Raw genomic sequence first — 18,821 nt, forward strand, 5'->3', positions numbered from 1 at the left:
TTACAGACTGTCAGGTCATTCAATATAAAAATTCCAGTAAGATACACTCCTACCCTCGATTATTTTCAGGATTACTTATTTAGGATTCAATAACATGGGATTCCCTTGGAAGTCAGAGCCTTTTTTAATAGAAATATATTTTTAGACACAGTATTCTAGCACCCAACAAATCCATTCACTTTGCTGCGATATACCCTAAAGAAATCAAAACAAGAAAGCTTATTCAGTTTTCATATATTAAGAGAAACAAGGAATCTCTTTTGACTCCAAGCTAGAAAAAGACTGTAATTAGCTTCTTGAGAGAATCTCTGAAAACTTTATATGTACCAGGTTGTCAATCTTGGTTTAAGAGAATATTACAACTAAGAAGGGTTTTCACACATGGGCTCATGTGTCAAGTTTCATCATGGCCATTAAGTGGACAGTTATTCAGCTGAATCATCTTAGATTTCCACATTACAAATCTTGTCTAGTAATAAGACAAGCATACCTACTATCAAAGCCTGGAACAGAGTAACTTACCCTGTCATGAAGAGTCCAACCAACATATTTTAGGTAACTGTCATTTAGGAAGGCATCACTATACATTTTCATCCATACTCCAATTTCTTCAATACAAATGGCTCTAATTTCAGCAATAGCATCACTACAAGAGGACGAAAATAAGGACACAATCTCTGATTAACATGAAGAGCTAGAATGTACTTCATACTCATTTTCAGCAAGCAATAAATATTAACACATTATTCCTAACACTGCATTTATATCTGTACTCGCAAAGGCCTCCAACTTGACTATCTTCTGTTTTTTATATGGTTTCTGTGGAATAAAAACTACCGATACCAAACTCAAAAATAATGCTTCTGGAAATCATCTTATTTTGACTCAATTGCTTTATATTCATTGAACTAGGAAATGGCATGTGGAGCTTTCTGAAAGCCTCACAACTATCATGGCATCAACAAACATGTTAAATCTTCTCAGGGAACCATAGTATCAACATTCAAATAAAGAATTAAGTAGAACTTGAAGCAAATATTATTTTAAAAAGTATGATAGTTTGCAAAACCCAAAACCTTGATGTAATTGCACGGGGCAGAATAATAGTTCACATTTAGTCACAATAGGAACAATCTTGAAAACTACACTGTGAAATGGTGGTAGAACAAACTCCAAAAGTAAGGTTTCTGGCTCTGTGCCCAGATGGCTTTGCACCTCACTTTAAGCATCCAATGTAATTGTCATGATATTTTCCTACTCTCAAACCTGTGAACCATGAGCAAATACAACGTTAATATTTTCACCTTCTCTTTCAGTAGGTTACTAACTCTAGCATTAAAAAAAAATCATATTAAATATAATAAAGTGAATCCTAACTTTCTTTTGTAGATTGGTCATCAAGGTTTCCGATTTGCCATACATGAATAACTTAAAATGTTTGGTACTATTTAATTCTCCAATTAGTACAAGGCAATCATCAATTAATCTGACAGTAATTTAACTGGACTTTTAATGTTAATCAAGCAACTTCACTTAAGTTGCTCTTTTATCACAAAATGGGTGCTAGCATTCTAAAATTATATTCTCTGCTACAATAAATCTCAGTTTCTTTTAAGTCCCTGTCATAGCTTAAAGATAAAAAAGTGAGCAACTTTCTCTTTCAAAGCCATACTACCTACTACAATCTCTACCTTTCCTACTTTGTTTGTTTGTTTATACCTCTTTCTCATGGAGAGATTCTACAGCATTGAGGCTAATGGTCCTGGAGCTCTGGAGCAAGACATCCTGATTTCAAATGCTGACTCTGTTATTTACTAGCTATGTGGCTTTAGACAAGTTATATTCCTCTTTCTTAGATTTACACATCTGTAAAATACAGATACAACTATACCTAGAGCTCACAAGGTTACTTTTAAGAATGAAATCACTTCATAAAAGTAAAAGACTTAGAAATGTGCCTAGCACCTAGTTAATCTTCCACAAACGTCTACTATTAAAATCTTCAAAGTACCATCAATCTAGTCAATTACAGACAATAGAGGATAAAAATGTAGCTTTAAAGGAAATAAAAACATTAAAAGAAAAAGAGAGGAAGAAGACAACTTGCTAGTGCAACACGGAAATGAACTCACAGCATAAACAGGAATAATTTGTGACAACAAAAACATAAAAAGGGAGGGGGTAAAGGTCTAAATTTGCAAAGGCAAATGGAGATAAGGTGAATGCTGAAAAAAAAAGGACTACTGTTTATATGAAATTTCTTTTACATAAACTTAATGGTAACCATTCAAAAATAATCCAGACCTAACATAACATAAAAAAAGAGGAAACACAGGAAAAAAAATTATACAACCAAACTAAAATAACAGACAGAAACACAAAGGCAAAGAAATAATGGAGACACCGAGCTATCAAAAACAAAAGATAAAATAACTATAGCAAATCCTCATATATCAATAATCAAGCCTAAATTTCAATGGACTGAACTCACCAATAAAAAGGCATTGAGTAGCAGATTAGATCAAAAGGAAAAAAAAAAGAAACAACCATATGCTGCCTTCAGGAGACACATCTCAGCTGCAAGGATAAATATATGAGGTGTGATCCAAAAATACAGTGAACATTTAAACTAAAAATTTATTACTATAAAAGACACATTGTCATTAATACCCCTCAAAATACTCCCCCTCACTTCAAACACACTTATCTCATCATTCTTGCTACTTTCTGAAGCAGTTCTGAAGTCCTCTTTCGTGAGTGTCTTTAATAATTGTGCAATCGTGGCTGCACTGACGTCCTAAATCATCTTAAATTTGGGGAAGAGCCAGGAGTTGTACAGCGCCAGATCCAGTAAATAAGGTAGATGAGGAAACACTGTAGTATTTTTATTTGACAGAAATTGCTGTACCAGAAGTGATGTGTGACATGGGGCCTTTCTGTTGTAATCACAAAATACAGGGAATGCAGCTGCTCAGTGCCATCAAATGGAAGGGGAGGGATCTTTGATACAGGAAGCAGTGTGTCGAACCTTAATAACAGTGTGTGACAAGTTTGACCTTGTTCAGTGCAGTCAATCGGGTGTGAGTCCATCGGGTTGAGAGATGATGTACTTTAAAGGTTGCCATAAATGATCCTCCATCATGACAACACTTCGTGTCACAGATCGCTTCTGGTATAGGGCTGTATCTGTCAAATAAAAACATTACAGTGTGTCCTCATCCACCTTATTCACGGGATCTGGCACTGTGCGACTTCTGGCTCTTCCCCAAAGTCAAAATGATTCAGAACATGGAGGCAGCCATGACAACGCAACTAGAGATGCCTATGAAAGAGGACTTCCACAACTGCTTCAAAAACTGCTAAGAATGCTGGGATAAGTATGTTCGAAGAAAGGGGAGTATGGAGAGGGGTGTTAATGGCAATGTATCTTTTACTGTAATAATTTGCTTTTTTAAAACATTCACCGTATTGTTTGATCACACCTTGTAGACTCAAAGTGAAAGGGCAGAAAATGAAAGTCTAAGTAATTTGCATCCAGAGAAAAGCGGGTGTGTGCATACTTATATCTGACGAAACAGACCTCAAGATAAAAAACGTAACAAGAGACAAAGATGGGTATTTCATAATGATAAAGAGGACAATACCAAGAAGACATTTACACTTATCAATATCTATGTTCCCAATCAGGGAGCACCAAAATATACAGAGCAAGTACTAACAGAACTAAAGGGAGAAACTGACAAAAACACAATATAGTAAGAGACCTAAATACTCCATTGACAGACAGCTATGGCTAGATCATCCAAACAGAAAATCAGTAAGGAAATATCAGCCTTAAAAAACACATTAGGGGGCCGGCCCGGTGGCTCAGGCGGTTAGAGCTCCATGCTCCTAACTCCGAGGGCTGCTGGTTCGATTCCCACATGGGCCAGTGGGCTCTCAACCACAAGGTTGCCAGTTCGATTCCTCGACTCTCGCAAGGTATGGTGGGCTTTGCCCCCTACAACTAAGACTGAAAGGACAACAACTTGAAGCTGAACGGCACCCTCCACAACTAAGATTGAAAGAACAACAACTTGACTTGGAAAAAAGTCCTGGAAGTACACACTGTTCCCCTTCCCCAATAAAATCTTTAAACAAACAAACAAACAAAAAAACACATTAGACCAAATGGACATAATCAACATTTACAGAGCCTTTCATCCCTGGACACCAGACTACACATTATTTTCTAGTGCACAGGAACATTCCCAAGAATAGACCATTTGTTTGGACACAAAAGTACCTCAACAAATTCAAGAAAACTGAAATCATATCAAGCATATACTCCGACCATAACGCTTCAAAATTGAAGATCAAGTGCAAAAGGCAAGCAGGAAAAACCACAAATATGTGGAGATTAAACAACATACTACTAAAGAACGACTGGGTGAAGAAAAAATAAAAAGAGAGATTGAAAGGTACACAGAAACAGAAGAGAATAAAAGTACAACATACGAAAATTATTGGGATGATATGAAAACAGTAATAAGAGGGAAGTTTATATCATTACAGGCCTATCTCAAGAAACAGTAAGAATCCCAAACAAACAATCTAACATTACGTCCTAAAGAACTAGAGAAAGAATAACAAATGAAACACAAAGTCAGAGAAGGGAGGAAAAAATAAAATTTAAAGCAGAATTAAATAAAATAGAGAACAAAAAAAGGTAGAAAAATTAATGCAACAAAGAGCTGGTTCTTTGGAAATACTTCCAAAATTGCAAACCCCTGGCTAGCCTCATTAAGGGAAAAAAAAGACACAAACATTCAGAAATGAAAGGGAAGAAGTTATGACGGATGACGGATACCAAAGAAACACAAAGTATCATACAAGAATACTATGAAAGACAATATGCCACCAAATTCAATGATCTAGAAGAAATGGACATATATAACTTTCCTAGACAGAGTCATGAAGAACAGGAAAATTTAAATAGACAAATCAACCGCAACAAAACAATCACCCAAAACCTCCCCATGAGCAAAAGTCCAGGACCAGATGGCTTCACTAGTGAATTCTACCAAACCTTCAAAGATAATTTAATACCTGTCCTTCTCAAACTCTTCAAAAAACCTGAAAAAGTGGTAATACTGCCTAACTCATTTTATGAGGCCAACATAACCATGATACCAAAACCTGGCAAGGATAACACAAAAAACAAAACTACAGACCAGCATCTCTGATGAGTACAGATGCAAAAATCCAATCCTAAGTGTGGATCACTCCAGGGGCACAATGATAGTTCAATATATGCAAATCAATCAATGCAATACACCACATAAACACAATAAAAGACAAATATCATATGATCAGGTGAATAGATGCAGAAAAAGCATCTGACAAAATACAACATTCATTTATAATGAAAACACTTAATGAGTATAGAAGGAAAGTACCTCAACATAATAAAGCCCATATATGACAAACCGTGAGCTAATATCATACCTAATGGTGAAAAATTGAAAGCTTTTCCACTAAGATCAGGAAAAAGACAACGATGCTCCTCTGACCACTGTTATTCAACACAGGATAGGAAGTCCTAGCTAGAGTAATCAGGCAAGAGAAAGAAAGGCATCCAAATTGGGAATGAAGTTAAATTGTCGCTTTTTTGGAGACATGATTCTTTATAAAGAAAACCCTAAAGACTCCACCAAAAACCTATTATAAACAATTTAACAAAATACAGGAAAGTTGCAGGATACAAAATCAATGTACAAAAATCCACTGCATTCCTATATACTAACAATGAAATTTCAGAAAAAGAAATGAAAAAAGGAAACAAAACAAATCAATTCCTGTAACAATTGCAACAAAAAGAATAAAATACCCAGGAATAAACTTAACAAAGGCCTATACACCGAAACTATAAGATATTATTAAAAGCAATTGAAGAACACACAAAGAAATGGAAAGATATTCCGTGTTCATGGATTGTAAGAATCAACATAGTTAAAGTGGCCATATTACCTAAAGCAATACACAAATTTAATAAAATCCCCATCAAAGCCCCAAAGGCATTTTTTAAAGAATTAGAACAAAAATCATCAGATTTGTATGAAATCACAAAAGATCCCAAAGCAATTCTGGGAAAGAAAACAAGGCCAAAGGTATCACACTCCCTGACTTCAATGTATACTTACTACAAAGTGACAATAATCATAACAGCATCGTATTGGCAGAAAAACAGACACACAGAACAATGGAATAGGATTGAAAAGCCCAAAATAAACCCACATCTATATGGGCAAATAATTTTAGACAAAGGAGCCAAAAACATACAATGGAGAAAAGAAACCCTCTTCAATAAATGGTGCTGGGAAAATTGGAAAGCCACATGCGAAAGAATGCAATTAGACTGCTATCTGCCACCATTTACCCAAATTAACTCAAAATGGATCAAAAACCTAAACATAAGACCTGAAACAACAAACTACATAGAAGAAAGCATAGTTACTAAACGTATGGACCTCGGTCTGATAGAGGGTTTTATGGTCTGATAGAGGGTTTTATGAAGACTTCAAGGGCAAGGGAAGTAGAAGCAAAAATAAATGGATGGAACTATATCCAAGTAAAAAGCTTCCGCACAGCAAAAGAAACCATCAACAAAACAAAGAGGCAACCAACTAAATGGGAGAAGATATTTGCAAACAACACCTTTGCTAAGGAGTTAATATCCAAAGTATATAAAGAACTCATACAACTAAACAAGAAAAAAACAAACAATCCAATTAAAAAATGGACAGAGGATCTAAACAGACACTTCTCCCAAGAAGAGACACAAACAGCCAACAGATAAATGAAAATATGCTCAACTTCACTAGCTATTAGGGAAGTGCAAATCAAAACTACAATGTGATATCACCTCACATCTATTAGAATGGCTATCATAAACAAGACAAATCATAACAAGTAATGGAGAAGCTGTGGAGAAAAAGGAACCTTCATACACTGATGGTGGGAATGTAAATTGGTACAACCACTATGGAAAACAGAATGGAGGTTCTTCAAAAATTAAGAACAGAGTTACCATATGGCCCAGCAATCCCTCTCCTGGGTATCTACCCCCAAAAATCTGAAAATATTTATCCATAAAGATATATGTCCCCTGATGTTTACTGCAGCATTATTCAATGGCCAAGACATGGGAACAACCAAAGTGTCTGATAGATGACTGGCTAAAGATGTGGTACATATACACAATGGAATATTACTTGGCCATAAGAAAAGATAAAATACTGACGTTTGTGACGACATAAATGGGTCTTGAGATTATCATGCTAAGTCAAAGAAGTCACAGAAAAAGTTGAGAACCACATAATTTCACTCACCTATGGGATATAAAACTGAACGCAACAAATGAAGAATACAAACAAGTAAAAGCTCATAGGGAGAACAGTTTAGTGGTTCCCAGAAAGTAAGGGGGTGGGGGATAGAAAAGGGTAAAAGGGGTCAAATATATGGTAACAAAAGTAGATCTGACTTAGAGTGGTGAACACACACTATATAGATGATGTATTATAGAAAATATACATAAAACCTATATAATTTTATTAACCAATCTCACCTCAATAAATTTAATTTTAAAAGTAGCTTCACTAAAAACGTGAAAAGATATTTCTAGCCCTTTATGACACTGAACATGAACGGCTCAAGGGCATTTCTGTTTTTCTAAATATGAAAATTTTCAGATATAAAAAAGTTATGGAGGACAATATAATGAATATGTATATCCAATGCTGTTATAAAAATATTAGTTGAAACTTCTTATACACCTCTTACTGATGCATCTCCCTCCCGAAGAATGACTATCTTTCACTCAAAGATTATCATTCCCACCTGTATCTTTATATTTTTAACTTCCTATATATTGTTTTGTATAACTAATACCCTGTAGGCACCCTCTCCAATTTGCTTCCTTCACAAATATGTTTTGTGACTTATACATACTCGTTCACATTGCTCTAGCTTCAATATATTTATTTTAACTGATGTTCAATGTTCCTTTCAATAATTATATTACAAATTATTTATACATTCTCTCATTGACAGACATTTAGGTTGTTTCCAAGTTTCTGCTTGTATTAACAATGAATGCCACAAATATTCTTGTATATATAGTCTCCTTGTGCACATATATGCAAGTTTCCCTAAGGTAGTGTTTTCTTAAACAGCACATCATTACCTACATTATGAAATAAATTTAGTGAGTGGCAACAAAAACATAAAAGTATTTAGGAGAGAAAATACTAAAATGCTTTACATGTGGCAAGGCAAGTATTTTTTATTGGAATACTGTGTGCCTGATGTAGGACATGGAAAACTAAGTCTGTAAGACAATATTTTTATACCTAGAAGTGAACTTACTATGTGAAAAGCAATACTCATCTTTAGCTTTATTAGTATTAACCAATTTCTGCATAAATTAGTGCTTCACACATCCTTGCCTGTCACTTGGTAGTCTCCTACTATTTATTATAAATTTCCATCTCTGTGAACTGCTAGTTCATATACTTTTTCTTCTACTGGGCTGTTCAAATAAAAATGACAACAGCATAAATAAAACAGCCCCCCTCCAAAACACAACCACAACACACTCAAATCATAGCATTTTCTCTCTCTGAGTACTCATCTATACCAAGTACTCATCTCCCAGAAATCCATTGAACTTATTCTCTGCGGCACCCCTGTAAAAATTAATCTGAAAACATAAATCACAGAAAACTAGGCTATGTTTTTATTACACAACCTCAAGGAAGCACATTGAGGACAAGACAAATAGGTGTGGTACACTAAAACTACAGTGACAACTAAGTATGGTAACTTCATATATACACAGCTTAATCATTTTTCCATTCATTAACATTACCACTGACAATAAGATTATGGGTGGCCAATTCCCAAGGCTAAAAAAATAGAAAGGCTTAGCTTTATTTCAGTAGGGAAATCTTGCTCAGAATCTTTTTTTATAACTATCTCTAAGTCTAAGCCTAATTTCTAATGCCCTTTTGTCTCACCTACTAGACTTCTAAAAGCTTACATTCATGGAACACACCTCCTTTCTGTATGCACTGCTAACATGTTTTGTTTTGTTTTCTCATAAAAATTGTGTTTATTGTCAGTATCACTGTGGTATATTGTTCCTTTTTTTTTTTCATTAGTTTCAGGTACACAAAACAACGTAATACTTAGACATTTATCATTTATGTACCTCACAATGCTAACATGTTGATACTGCTTTGTCTTCTTGGAATCCCAGTCCTTGTCTACTTCAGATACCAATCTGACTCCTCCTACCCTTAACTTTAAAATCCTACCCTTAAATTTAAAATATCCTCATCTTACACCCTCCTCCCCCCGACCTTCTGGTATCCACTAAACTATTGTCTATCTCTATGAGTTTTTGTTTCTTTGTTTGTCTTGTTCCTTTGTTGTTTTCAGTTTTACATTACACATATCAGTGAAATCATATGGTTCTCAAATTTTTCTGCCTTAGTTCGCTTAGCATAATAATGTCAAGATCCATCCGTTGTTGCAAATGGCACTGTTTCATCATTTCTTATGGCAGAATAGTATTCCATTGTGCATATATACCACCTCTTCTTTATCCAATCACCCCAATAAACTAATTTTTTAAAAAAGAAGAAATTCAAATATCCTTTCTAGACTTACAACTTGACTATGTATGGTTAGATAGTCCATTCTGCTACTACTGAAAGTCCCTACCTGATTGGTCTCCTATTTGGGTTCTGGAGCCACAATCCATTCTGCCTGCTGATACTACCCTGCTAGATTAATCATTTTCTACATATAATTATATTATGTAATCACACACTATAGTAAAATTAGAACTCCTTTGTGGTAGTTTTAAAATGTCCACAAATTATTTGATGAAAATAAATTCCTCTTTTCCAGAATGTAGGTGTACTTAGTAAGTTGCTTCTAACAAATGTCATGTGGTGGAAATGATGAATTTTGATTCCTGAGCCTAGATAAAAAAGTCTTTGTGATTTCTGCTTTGTTCTCTATCTTAGTGTTTCCTCACTATCTCTGAGGAAAGCCAACTGCCATGTCTTGAAAACACTCTAACTAGAGAATTCCACCTGGTGAGTAACGGAGGTCTGCCATCAGCTATGTAAGTAAGCATTATTAGAAGCAGATACTCCTAGCCCACTTAAGTCTTCAAATGAGTGCAACCTCAACCAAAGTCTTGAGTGCAGTTTCATGAGAGAACTTAAGCCAAAACCACTTAGGTAGGCAGCTCCCAGATTCTTGATCCACAGAAACTATGACAGAATGAATGTTTGTTGTTTTACATTGCCAAGTTTTCGGGTATTAGCTATGTGGCAAAAGATAACTGTTATTATTAGTTTTTATTATTTTAAAGGCTTTTACCAACATAGCTATAACCAATCTTCTAGTCTAGTCCATAGATGAGTTCTTTAATCCAAATAGCTCAAACTCATCGGCATCTCTATGTCTACAATGCATTTGTTCCACTCTGATTACCTTCACTGATTATTCTTTTAAACTCCAGTGAGGTCTTAGTCTTTCCATGATTCCTGTCACATCCTCTTATTACCAGATATACAGTTTTGTTGACCTGTAGGAACTATCATTCTATTTAAGTAGATCAAGCATAAAATAAAAATGCAGTATATTTCTAAATGTTTCCTGGTTTGATTACAATACAACTTTTGAAATACAGATATTTTTCTCATGCAATCCTTGAATTTCATATTAAATTCCTTTTTAACATATTAATCTCTACTTCTAACTGCCTCACTCCATTTAGAAAGATAATTTAGCTGCCAAGTGTCTGGGAGTTTCCAAAGCAAAGATTAAAGTGGAGGGCAAAATAGTAAGACAGAGTAAAGGCATAAGACAACTGTAAAATGGACTAACTTTCATAGCATTCTGGTATTGCAGTGGAATGAACAACTAAAAATGAAGTCAAGATATACTTTACTTGCAAACTCAAAGAAAAATAAAGCTAGAAAATAATTATTCTGGAGCAATTAATCTTTTGTTGTAACTCCATTTTACAGCATAAAAGAATCATTATGTTTATTTTCATGAAAAAAAAAAAAAGTATCTAATTTACTGATCCTCACCATTAGTGTGTCTTTTTTGGGAGACAAGACCCATTAATATAATATCTGGACTGAAGTCTTCCTTTTTGGATTACTTTCATGGCATATGGAATTCAAATATTTTCTGCTTCCAACAAAATGAAATTTAACTTTAATGAATTTTAATTAAATGTTTCATGTACTACCATTACAGGTGTTCTCCTAGTAAGGAAGTTGACTAAATTAAAATGACTACAATACAAATTCAGAGAATAGCTCTTGTATAATACGGCTGTTTTGACACTTACAATTATCTCTCATGTACAAGGAATCTCACGAGAGCGCCTGAGTAAAAAATAATTACAAGCTTCGAAAAGATCCGTTATCTAAACTGTAATACACAATGAATTCATGTTTCAGCCAATTTTGTCACTAACATTTGACTAAAAAAAAAAATTTACATTTTCTAAAATAGAACTACAGACAACTTTTTTTTCAAAAATAGCCTATAGGAGAAAGGAATAGCTGAAGTACTTAATGAAAAGTTATACTGTATCCGTTATTAAACTATAAACGAGAACTTGAGAACAGAGATCATAATTTACAGAAAGATTATTAAAATAAATATCATCTTAATATTAAGTGTTAGTACAGGGAACAAAGAAGCAATTTTATAAAATTCGAGTTTTCTCATTACTAATACTTCTTCCCAATACTTTCCTCTTCTTTTCAATTCCTATGTAAAGGTGTTAGGTATTTAGCACTTAGCTCCCAATCAAGTGAGCTCCCTCAGTATCAAAACTGGTGGTTTTCATAGGCATCCCCAACCCTGGTAACTCTACTACATCTGGTGCTCTGGGTTTTAAGATGTTTAAAGTATTTAGTTCCATGCCAGAATGCCATAGGTTTTAACCCAAAGTTCAGCTTTTTATGAATAAATGCTTCTTAATATTTTTCATTGATTTCTAGAAAACTGAAATGATCGTTTTTATCTTTTTAGTTGTTTTCTGGGGAGATAATTTTCCAATGACTTCACTCTCCCATTGCCTCACCTCATTTTTGAAAGATGTTTTCTCTTGGTATGGAATTCTAGGTTGACATTTTTGTTTTTTTTCACTACTTAAGAAAAATGGATCCATTATCTCTGGTTTGTCTTATTTCCAACTAGAAAGAGATCTGCTGTCTTTCTTATCTCGTATCCTTTGTAGTTAATTTATCTTTTTGCTCTGGTTGCAATTAAGATTTCAGAAAACAGAGCAGGAGGGAACACTTCTACGTAGGTTTTCTATGTGGCTAGTAACCAAGTATTGCCATTATAAAAGTAAACACAAAACTCCTTAACAAAATATCAGCAAACTGAATCCAGTAGCATATAAAAAGGATTATACACCATAAGCACATGGAATTTTCCCCAGAACGCAGGAGTGGTCTAACATCTGAAAATCAATGAATAGAATAAACTATATTAATAAAGGGAAAAGCCTATATTATCATCTCAATCAAAACAAAAAAAATAAGCAAAATCAAACAATCAATCATGACAAAAATAAATTAGGCTACAAGGGAATTCCCTTGTCTGACTAAAGGTAGCAACCATAAAACTTACATCTAACAATACTTAATCCTAAAGACTGATTGTTTCCCCCTTAAAATCAGGACAAACCAAAGCTGTCCACTTTCACCATTTTTATTCACTATTGCATAGAAGATTCTAGTCAGTGCAATAGGCAAAATGGGGGGCAGGAATTAGGACATGCATAGAAAGCACCAATTAAAACTGTCTTTATTTACATGTCATATAATCCTGTATGTACCAAACCCTAAAGAATCTACATAACCTACCTCCCCAAAAAGCAAAAACCCAAAGCAATGAAATTATTTTGTAATTTTACAGGAATAAAAAAAACTGTATCTTTATAAATTAGTAAGAGAGAATCTAGAAGAAAACAGTTTCATTTAACTGTTTAATCAAACAGCATAAACACACTTAGAAATAAATTGAACAAAAGTAGTATAAGACTCGTATACTGAAAATCACAAAAAACTGCTAAGAGAAATCAAGGAATATCTAAATAAATTGAGATACAATGTATATTCATAGGTTGGAAGACTCAATACTGTTTAGAGGGCAATTCTGTACAAACTGGTCTACAGATTCATTATATTCTCTAACAAAATTCAAGCAAGCTTTTGTATAAAAATTGACAAGCTCATCCTTAAATTTATAGGGAAATGTACAGGACCTAGAATAGTAACAACAGTTTTGGAAAAAAAAAGCACCTAACACTACCTAATATTAAAAAAATAAAATCAAAGACAAATACTGTATGTTCTCCTTATATATGGAATCTAAAACAGTCAAACTCGAAGTAGAGTTAGAATGGTGGCTGCCAGAGGCTTGAGGGTGAGAATAAAATTGGTCAAACAGCGTACACTTCCAGTTATAAGATGAATGAAGTCTGGGGTTCTAATGTACAGTATGGTGACTATAGAAAACAATCTCGTATTACATAGTTGAAGGTTACTAAGAGAGAAATCTTAAGTTTTATCACCATACACGCAAAAAAAAAAAAAGGTAATCATGTGATGGAAGTGTTAACAAACCTTATTGTAATCACTTCACAATACATATGTGTGTATCAAATCATGTCATACACCTTAAACTTACATATGCTGTATGTCAACTAAATCTCAATAAAGCTAAAAAAAAGAAAATCCTTACTCCAAAGCTAATGTAATCAATCTAGTTGATATGGGTGTAAGGACAGATTAAAAGACCCAGAAATAAAAATATTGCGTTTATGGTCATTTGATTTCCAAGACCACCACCAAGCAAATTCAATTGGAGAAGGATAGTCAGTCAACAAATGGTGCTTAAACAAACGAATATCCACATGCAAAAAGTGGACTTATACCCTTATTATCATACCATACAAAAAAATTAACTTTAAATATGGTTTACATATCTTAATTGAAAAGACTGACTCATTAGACTTCTAAAATAAAAAAAAAAACAGAAGAAAATTTGGCATTACTCAAAATATTCACATCAAAAGTATGACCACAGAAGAAAAACTGAGAAATGATTTCATTCAAATTGAAAACGTTTGCTCTTCAAAAGGAAATGAAGAGAGAGGAGGATTTCCCGTCAAGATAACAGACTCGGTAAATACTGTACTGGCCTCCTCCCATGACCACATCAAAATTACAATTAAATTATAGAACAACCACCCTTGAGAACCACCAGAACAGAACTCTTATAACTAAGAATATAAAGAGGAAGTCACAACAAGAACTGGTAGGAGCAGAGATGTTAAACAACATGATCCAATACCTGCACGTGGTGGTTAAGAACTGGTATCATGGCAGTGGAGGTCCCCCCTGAGAAGGCCTCACAACATCAGGCTTTAAAAACCAGTGGGGTTTCCGACTAGGTGAGATAGAGGGCTGCTGAAGAACCAGAAGTCTTCTTAAAGAGCCCAAGCACAGACCCACTCATTCACAAACACTTGCCCTAAAAACCAGTGAAGGGAATGCAGCTCAAAAAGTGCCAGGAACATACAAGGAGAAACTTAATTGAGTGGCTATAGGGTGAGGGTTGGAGGGGAAGCTCGCTTTAGAACAGTAGAGCCAGCAGTGCCATTGTTCCTTAGTAGAGTCCTCCCCGCCATCAAGCGTGCAAGTGCAAGCAGGCACCAAATCTGAGTCTCCATCAACATGGCTAACACTACTCTCCCCCACCCACAACTGTGATGATTCCCTGAGACCCTGCCACACCCAACTTGTGCACCAACCTGAACTTCTTTTACCAGCTTTTCCTCACAAGTGGGTGGCGTCAGCTTATGCTGTGACCTATCCTAAAAGCTCTCAATGGTCCACAAACACCAAGCAAGCAGCAATTGGCCACAGCATACCCTGTACCTCTTGCTTAGCAGCCCCAAGCATGGCACTAGCAGCAGCCAACCTAGGTTCACAGAAGAGTCTCTCCAAGAAGTCTCCAAGCCCACCACAGAGAGCAACTAACTGCAGATTACTTTGTAGCTCCTACCAGGTGTCCTGGGCCAGGCACAGGCAGTGGCTGAACTTGGCCTGCACCACAGCTCCTCCCAACTGGCCCAAGAACCAAAACTGCTAGTGACCGGCTTCAGACTATATCAGAACATTGCCCAATTAGTTCCACAAATGACATACACAAAGGATGGACTCGGCAGGGAACAAAGCCCCACTAAACTGAATCCTGCTTGGTGCGGTCACCCCATGCACAACAATTCATCCACTATAGTCACGGTCAGTCTCAACAGAAAGCCAACCCCACCCACTAACGTGCCAACAGCACTCAAGGCACAACTATAACAGGAGGCCACACACAACCCACACAATGGACGACAACCTTGGAACACCTGGCTCAGGTGACCAGGCAGACTGTGCCATTGGGCCCCACAGAACATCTACTACATAAGGCCACTCTGCCAAGACTGGAAGGTGTACCAGATCTACCTAACACATAAAAATAAAAATTAAAACTACAAGGAGGCAGCCAAAATAATGAGACAAAGAAACATGTGTGAAATGAAAACCCAGGACAAAACTCCAGAAAAAGAACTAAACAAAATGGAAGCAAACAATCTACCAGATAGAGTTCAAAACACTGGTTATAAGAATGCTCTATGAACTTAAGGGGAAAAATAGATGAACCCAGTGAGAACTTACACAAAGAGATAAAAACCATAAGAAAAAAACCAGTCAGAAATGAAGAATACAATACCTGAAATGAAGAAGAAGTAGATAAGAATCAACATCAGATTATGTGAAGCCGAGGAACGAATCAGTGATTTGGAAGACAAGGTAACAGAAATCACCCAATCAGAATAGCAAAAAGAAAAAAAGAAACAAAAAAATTGAGGGTAATTTAGGAAACCTCTGGGACATCAACTAACAACATGCGCATCATAGGGATACCAGAAGTAGACAGACAGCAAGGGATTGAAAACCTGTTTCAGAGGCGGCTGGATGGCTCAGCTGGTTAGAGCGCATGCTCTTAATAACAGGGTTGCCGGTTTTATTCCCACATGGGCCAGTGAGTTGTGCCCTCCACAACTAGATTGAAGACAACGAGCTGCCACTGAGCTGCCGGAGGGGTGGCTGGATGGCTCAGGCGGTTAGAGTGCGAGCTCTTAGCCACAAGGTTACCAGTTCAATTCCCACATTGGATGGTGGGCTGCGCCCCCTGCAACTAAAGACTGAAAACGGTGACTGGACCTGGAGCTGATGGACCCTTGAAAAGCTCACTGTTCCCCAACATTCCCCAATAAAAAAGAATTGGAAAAAAAGAAAAGAAAACCTATTTGAAGAAATAATAACTGAAAACTTCCGTAACCTGGCGAAGGAAATACACATGCAAATGAAAATGAAAACACAACAATCCCCAATCCGTGGAACACAGTTAAAGCAATTCTAAGACAGAAATTCATAGCAATACAGGACTGCATCAAGAAAACAAGAAAAATCTCAAATAAACAATCTAATTTTATACCTAAAGGAACTAGAAAAAGAACAGGAAAACTGAGCACAAAGTGAGTAGAAGGAAGAAAAGAATAAAAATCAGAGCAGAAACGAGATAGTCTTAAATAAAATACAAAAGATGAATGAAACCAAGAGCCGGTTCTTTGAAAAGATAAACAAAATTGATAAACCTTTAACCATACAACAGAGAGAGAGAGAGAGAGAGAGAGAGAGAGAGAGAGAGAGAGAGAGACCGATAACTACTAATGAAATCGAGTCAGTACTCAAAAAACTCCTAACAAACAAAAGTCCTAGACCGGATGGCTTCACAGGTGCATTTTACCAAATGTTCAAATAGGAATTAATACCTCTGCTTCTCAAACTATTCGAAAAAAACTGAAGAGGAGGGAAGGATTCCAAGCTTATTTTATGGGCCAGCATCACCAGGATTACAAAACCAGACAAAGACATTATAAAAAAAGAAAATTTTAGGCCAATATCCCTGATGAACACAGATGCAAAAATCCTGAACAAAATACTACCGAAGTGAACTCACCAATACATTAAAAAGATCATACATCATGATCAAGAGGGATTTATTCCTGGGATACAAAGTCAGTTCAATATCTGCAAATCAATTAATGTGATATATCACATAAACAAAATGAAGGATAAATATTGTATGTTCATATCAATAGATGCAGAAAAAAAATCTGACAAAATCCAGCATGCATTTATGATAAAGACTTTCAGCAAAGTGGGAATAGAGGAAATCTATCTCAACATAATAAAGGCCATATATGACAAAACCACAACTAACATCATACTCAACGGGGAAAAGCTAAAAGCATTTTCCTTAAGATCAGGAACAAGACAAGGATGTCCACTTTCACCACTTTTATTCAATCTAGTATTGGAAGTCCTAGCCATAGCAATAAGACCAAAAAAAAGGGCATACAAATTGGGAAAGAAGAAGTAAAACTGTCGTTACTTGCAGATGACATGATACTGCATATAAAGAACCCTAAAGATTCCACCAAAAAACCATTAGAACTGATAAATGAATTCAGTAAAATAGCAGTATACAAAATTGAATTTCAGTAATCAGTTGCATTTTTATATACCAATAATGAATGATCAGAATGAAAAACAAAGAAAACAATTCCATTTATAATTACATAAAAAAAAGAAAACTTAGGAATAAATTTAACCAAGGACGTAAAAGACGTGTACTCTTGAAAACTGTACAACAGTGAAGAAAAAATTGAAGAAGATATAAATACCGTGCTCATGGATAGGAGAATTAGCATCATTAAAACGTCCGTACTACCTATAGCAATCTATAGAATCAATGCAATCCCTATCAAAATACCAATAGCATTTTTCACAGCAGTAGAAAAAATAATGAAAAATTTATATGGGACCACAAAAGACCCTGAATAGCCAAAGTAGTTTTGAGAAATAAGAACAAAGTTGGAGACATCATACTACCTGGTATCAAACTATACAAGGTTATAGCAATAAAAAGAGAATGGCACTGGCATTAAAACAGACATAGAGATCAACGGAACATAGAGAGCCCAAAACAAACCCACGCCTATGTGGTCAATTAATCTATGACAAAAGAGGCAAGAATATACAATGGAGCAAACACAGACTCTTTATTTAATGAATGGGGTTGGGAAAACTGGGTACATGCCAAAAAAAAAAAAAAAGAAACCTTTTTTAACTATATAGAGGTATAAACTCAAAATGGATTAAAGACTTAAATATAAGACCTGAAGTCATAAAACTCCTAGAAGAAAATAGAGACAGTAAACTCTCAAACACTGCTCTTAGTAATATTTTTTGGGATATTTCTCATCGGGCAAGAGAAACAAAAGAAAAAACAAACAAATGGGACTACATCAAACTAAAACAGTTTTGCACAGCAAAGGAAACCATTCACAAAACACAAAGACAAGCCACTGAATGGGAGAAGCTATTCGCCAATGATATATCCAATAAGAGGTTAATATCCAAAACATATAAAGAACTCATACAGCTCAACACCAAAACAAAGCAAACAATCCGATTCAAAACTGGGCTGAATTTTTAAATCTGAATAGACATTTCTTCAAAGAGGACATACAGATGGCCAATAGACATGAAAAAATGCTCAAAGTCACTAATCATCAGAGAAATACAAATAAAAACTACAATGAACTA

General features: G+C 35.4%; 1 protein-coding gene across 3 annotated transcripts in view; it reads right to left on the reverse strand.

Annotated features, from left to right (window-relative positions):
- STAG1 (STAG1 cohesin complex component) overlaps positions 1-18,821 on the reverse strand; it is a 354,275-nt gene that overhangs the window by 120,503 nt on the left and 214,951 nt on the right. For all 3 annotated transcript variants that reach the window (XM_019747971.3, XM_019747962.3, XM_074312886.2), the window contains one exon: positions 523-646. In XM_019747971.3, coding sequence (XP_019603530.1) covers positions 523-646 — 124 coding nt within the window. The remainder of the gene's footprint in view (positions 1-522; positions 647-18,821) is intronic.

This window comes from Rhinolophus sinicus, chromosome 5, assembly GCF_057876585.1.
Source record: "Rhinolophus sinicus isolate RSI-liver-muscle chromosome 5, RSI-T2T, whole genome shotgun sequence".
NCBI classification, from domain to species: Eukaryota; Metazoa; Chordata; class Mammalia; order Chiroptera; family Rhinolophidae; genus Rhinolophus; species Rhinolophus sinicus.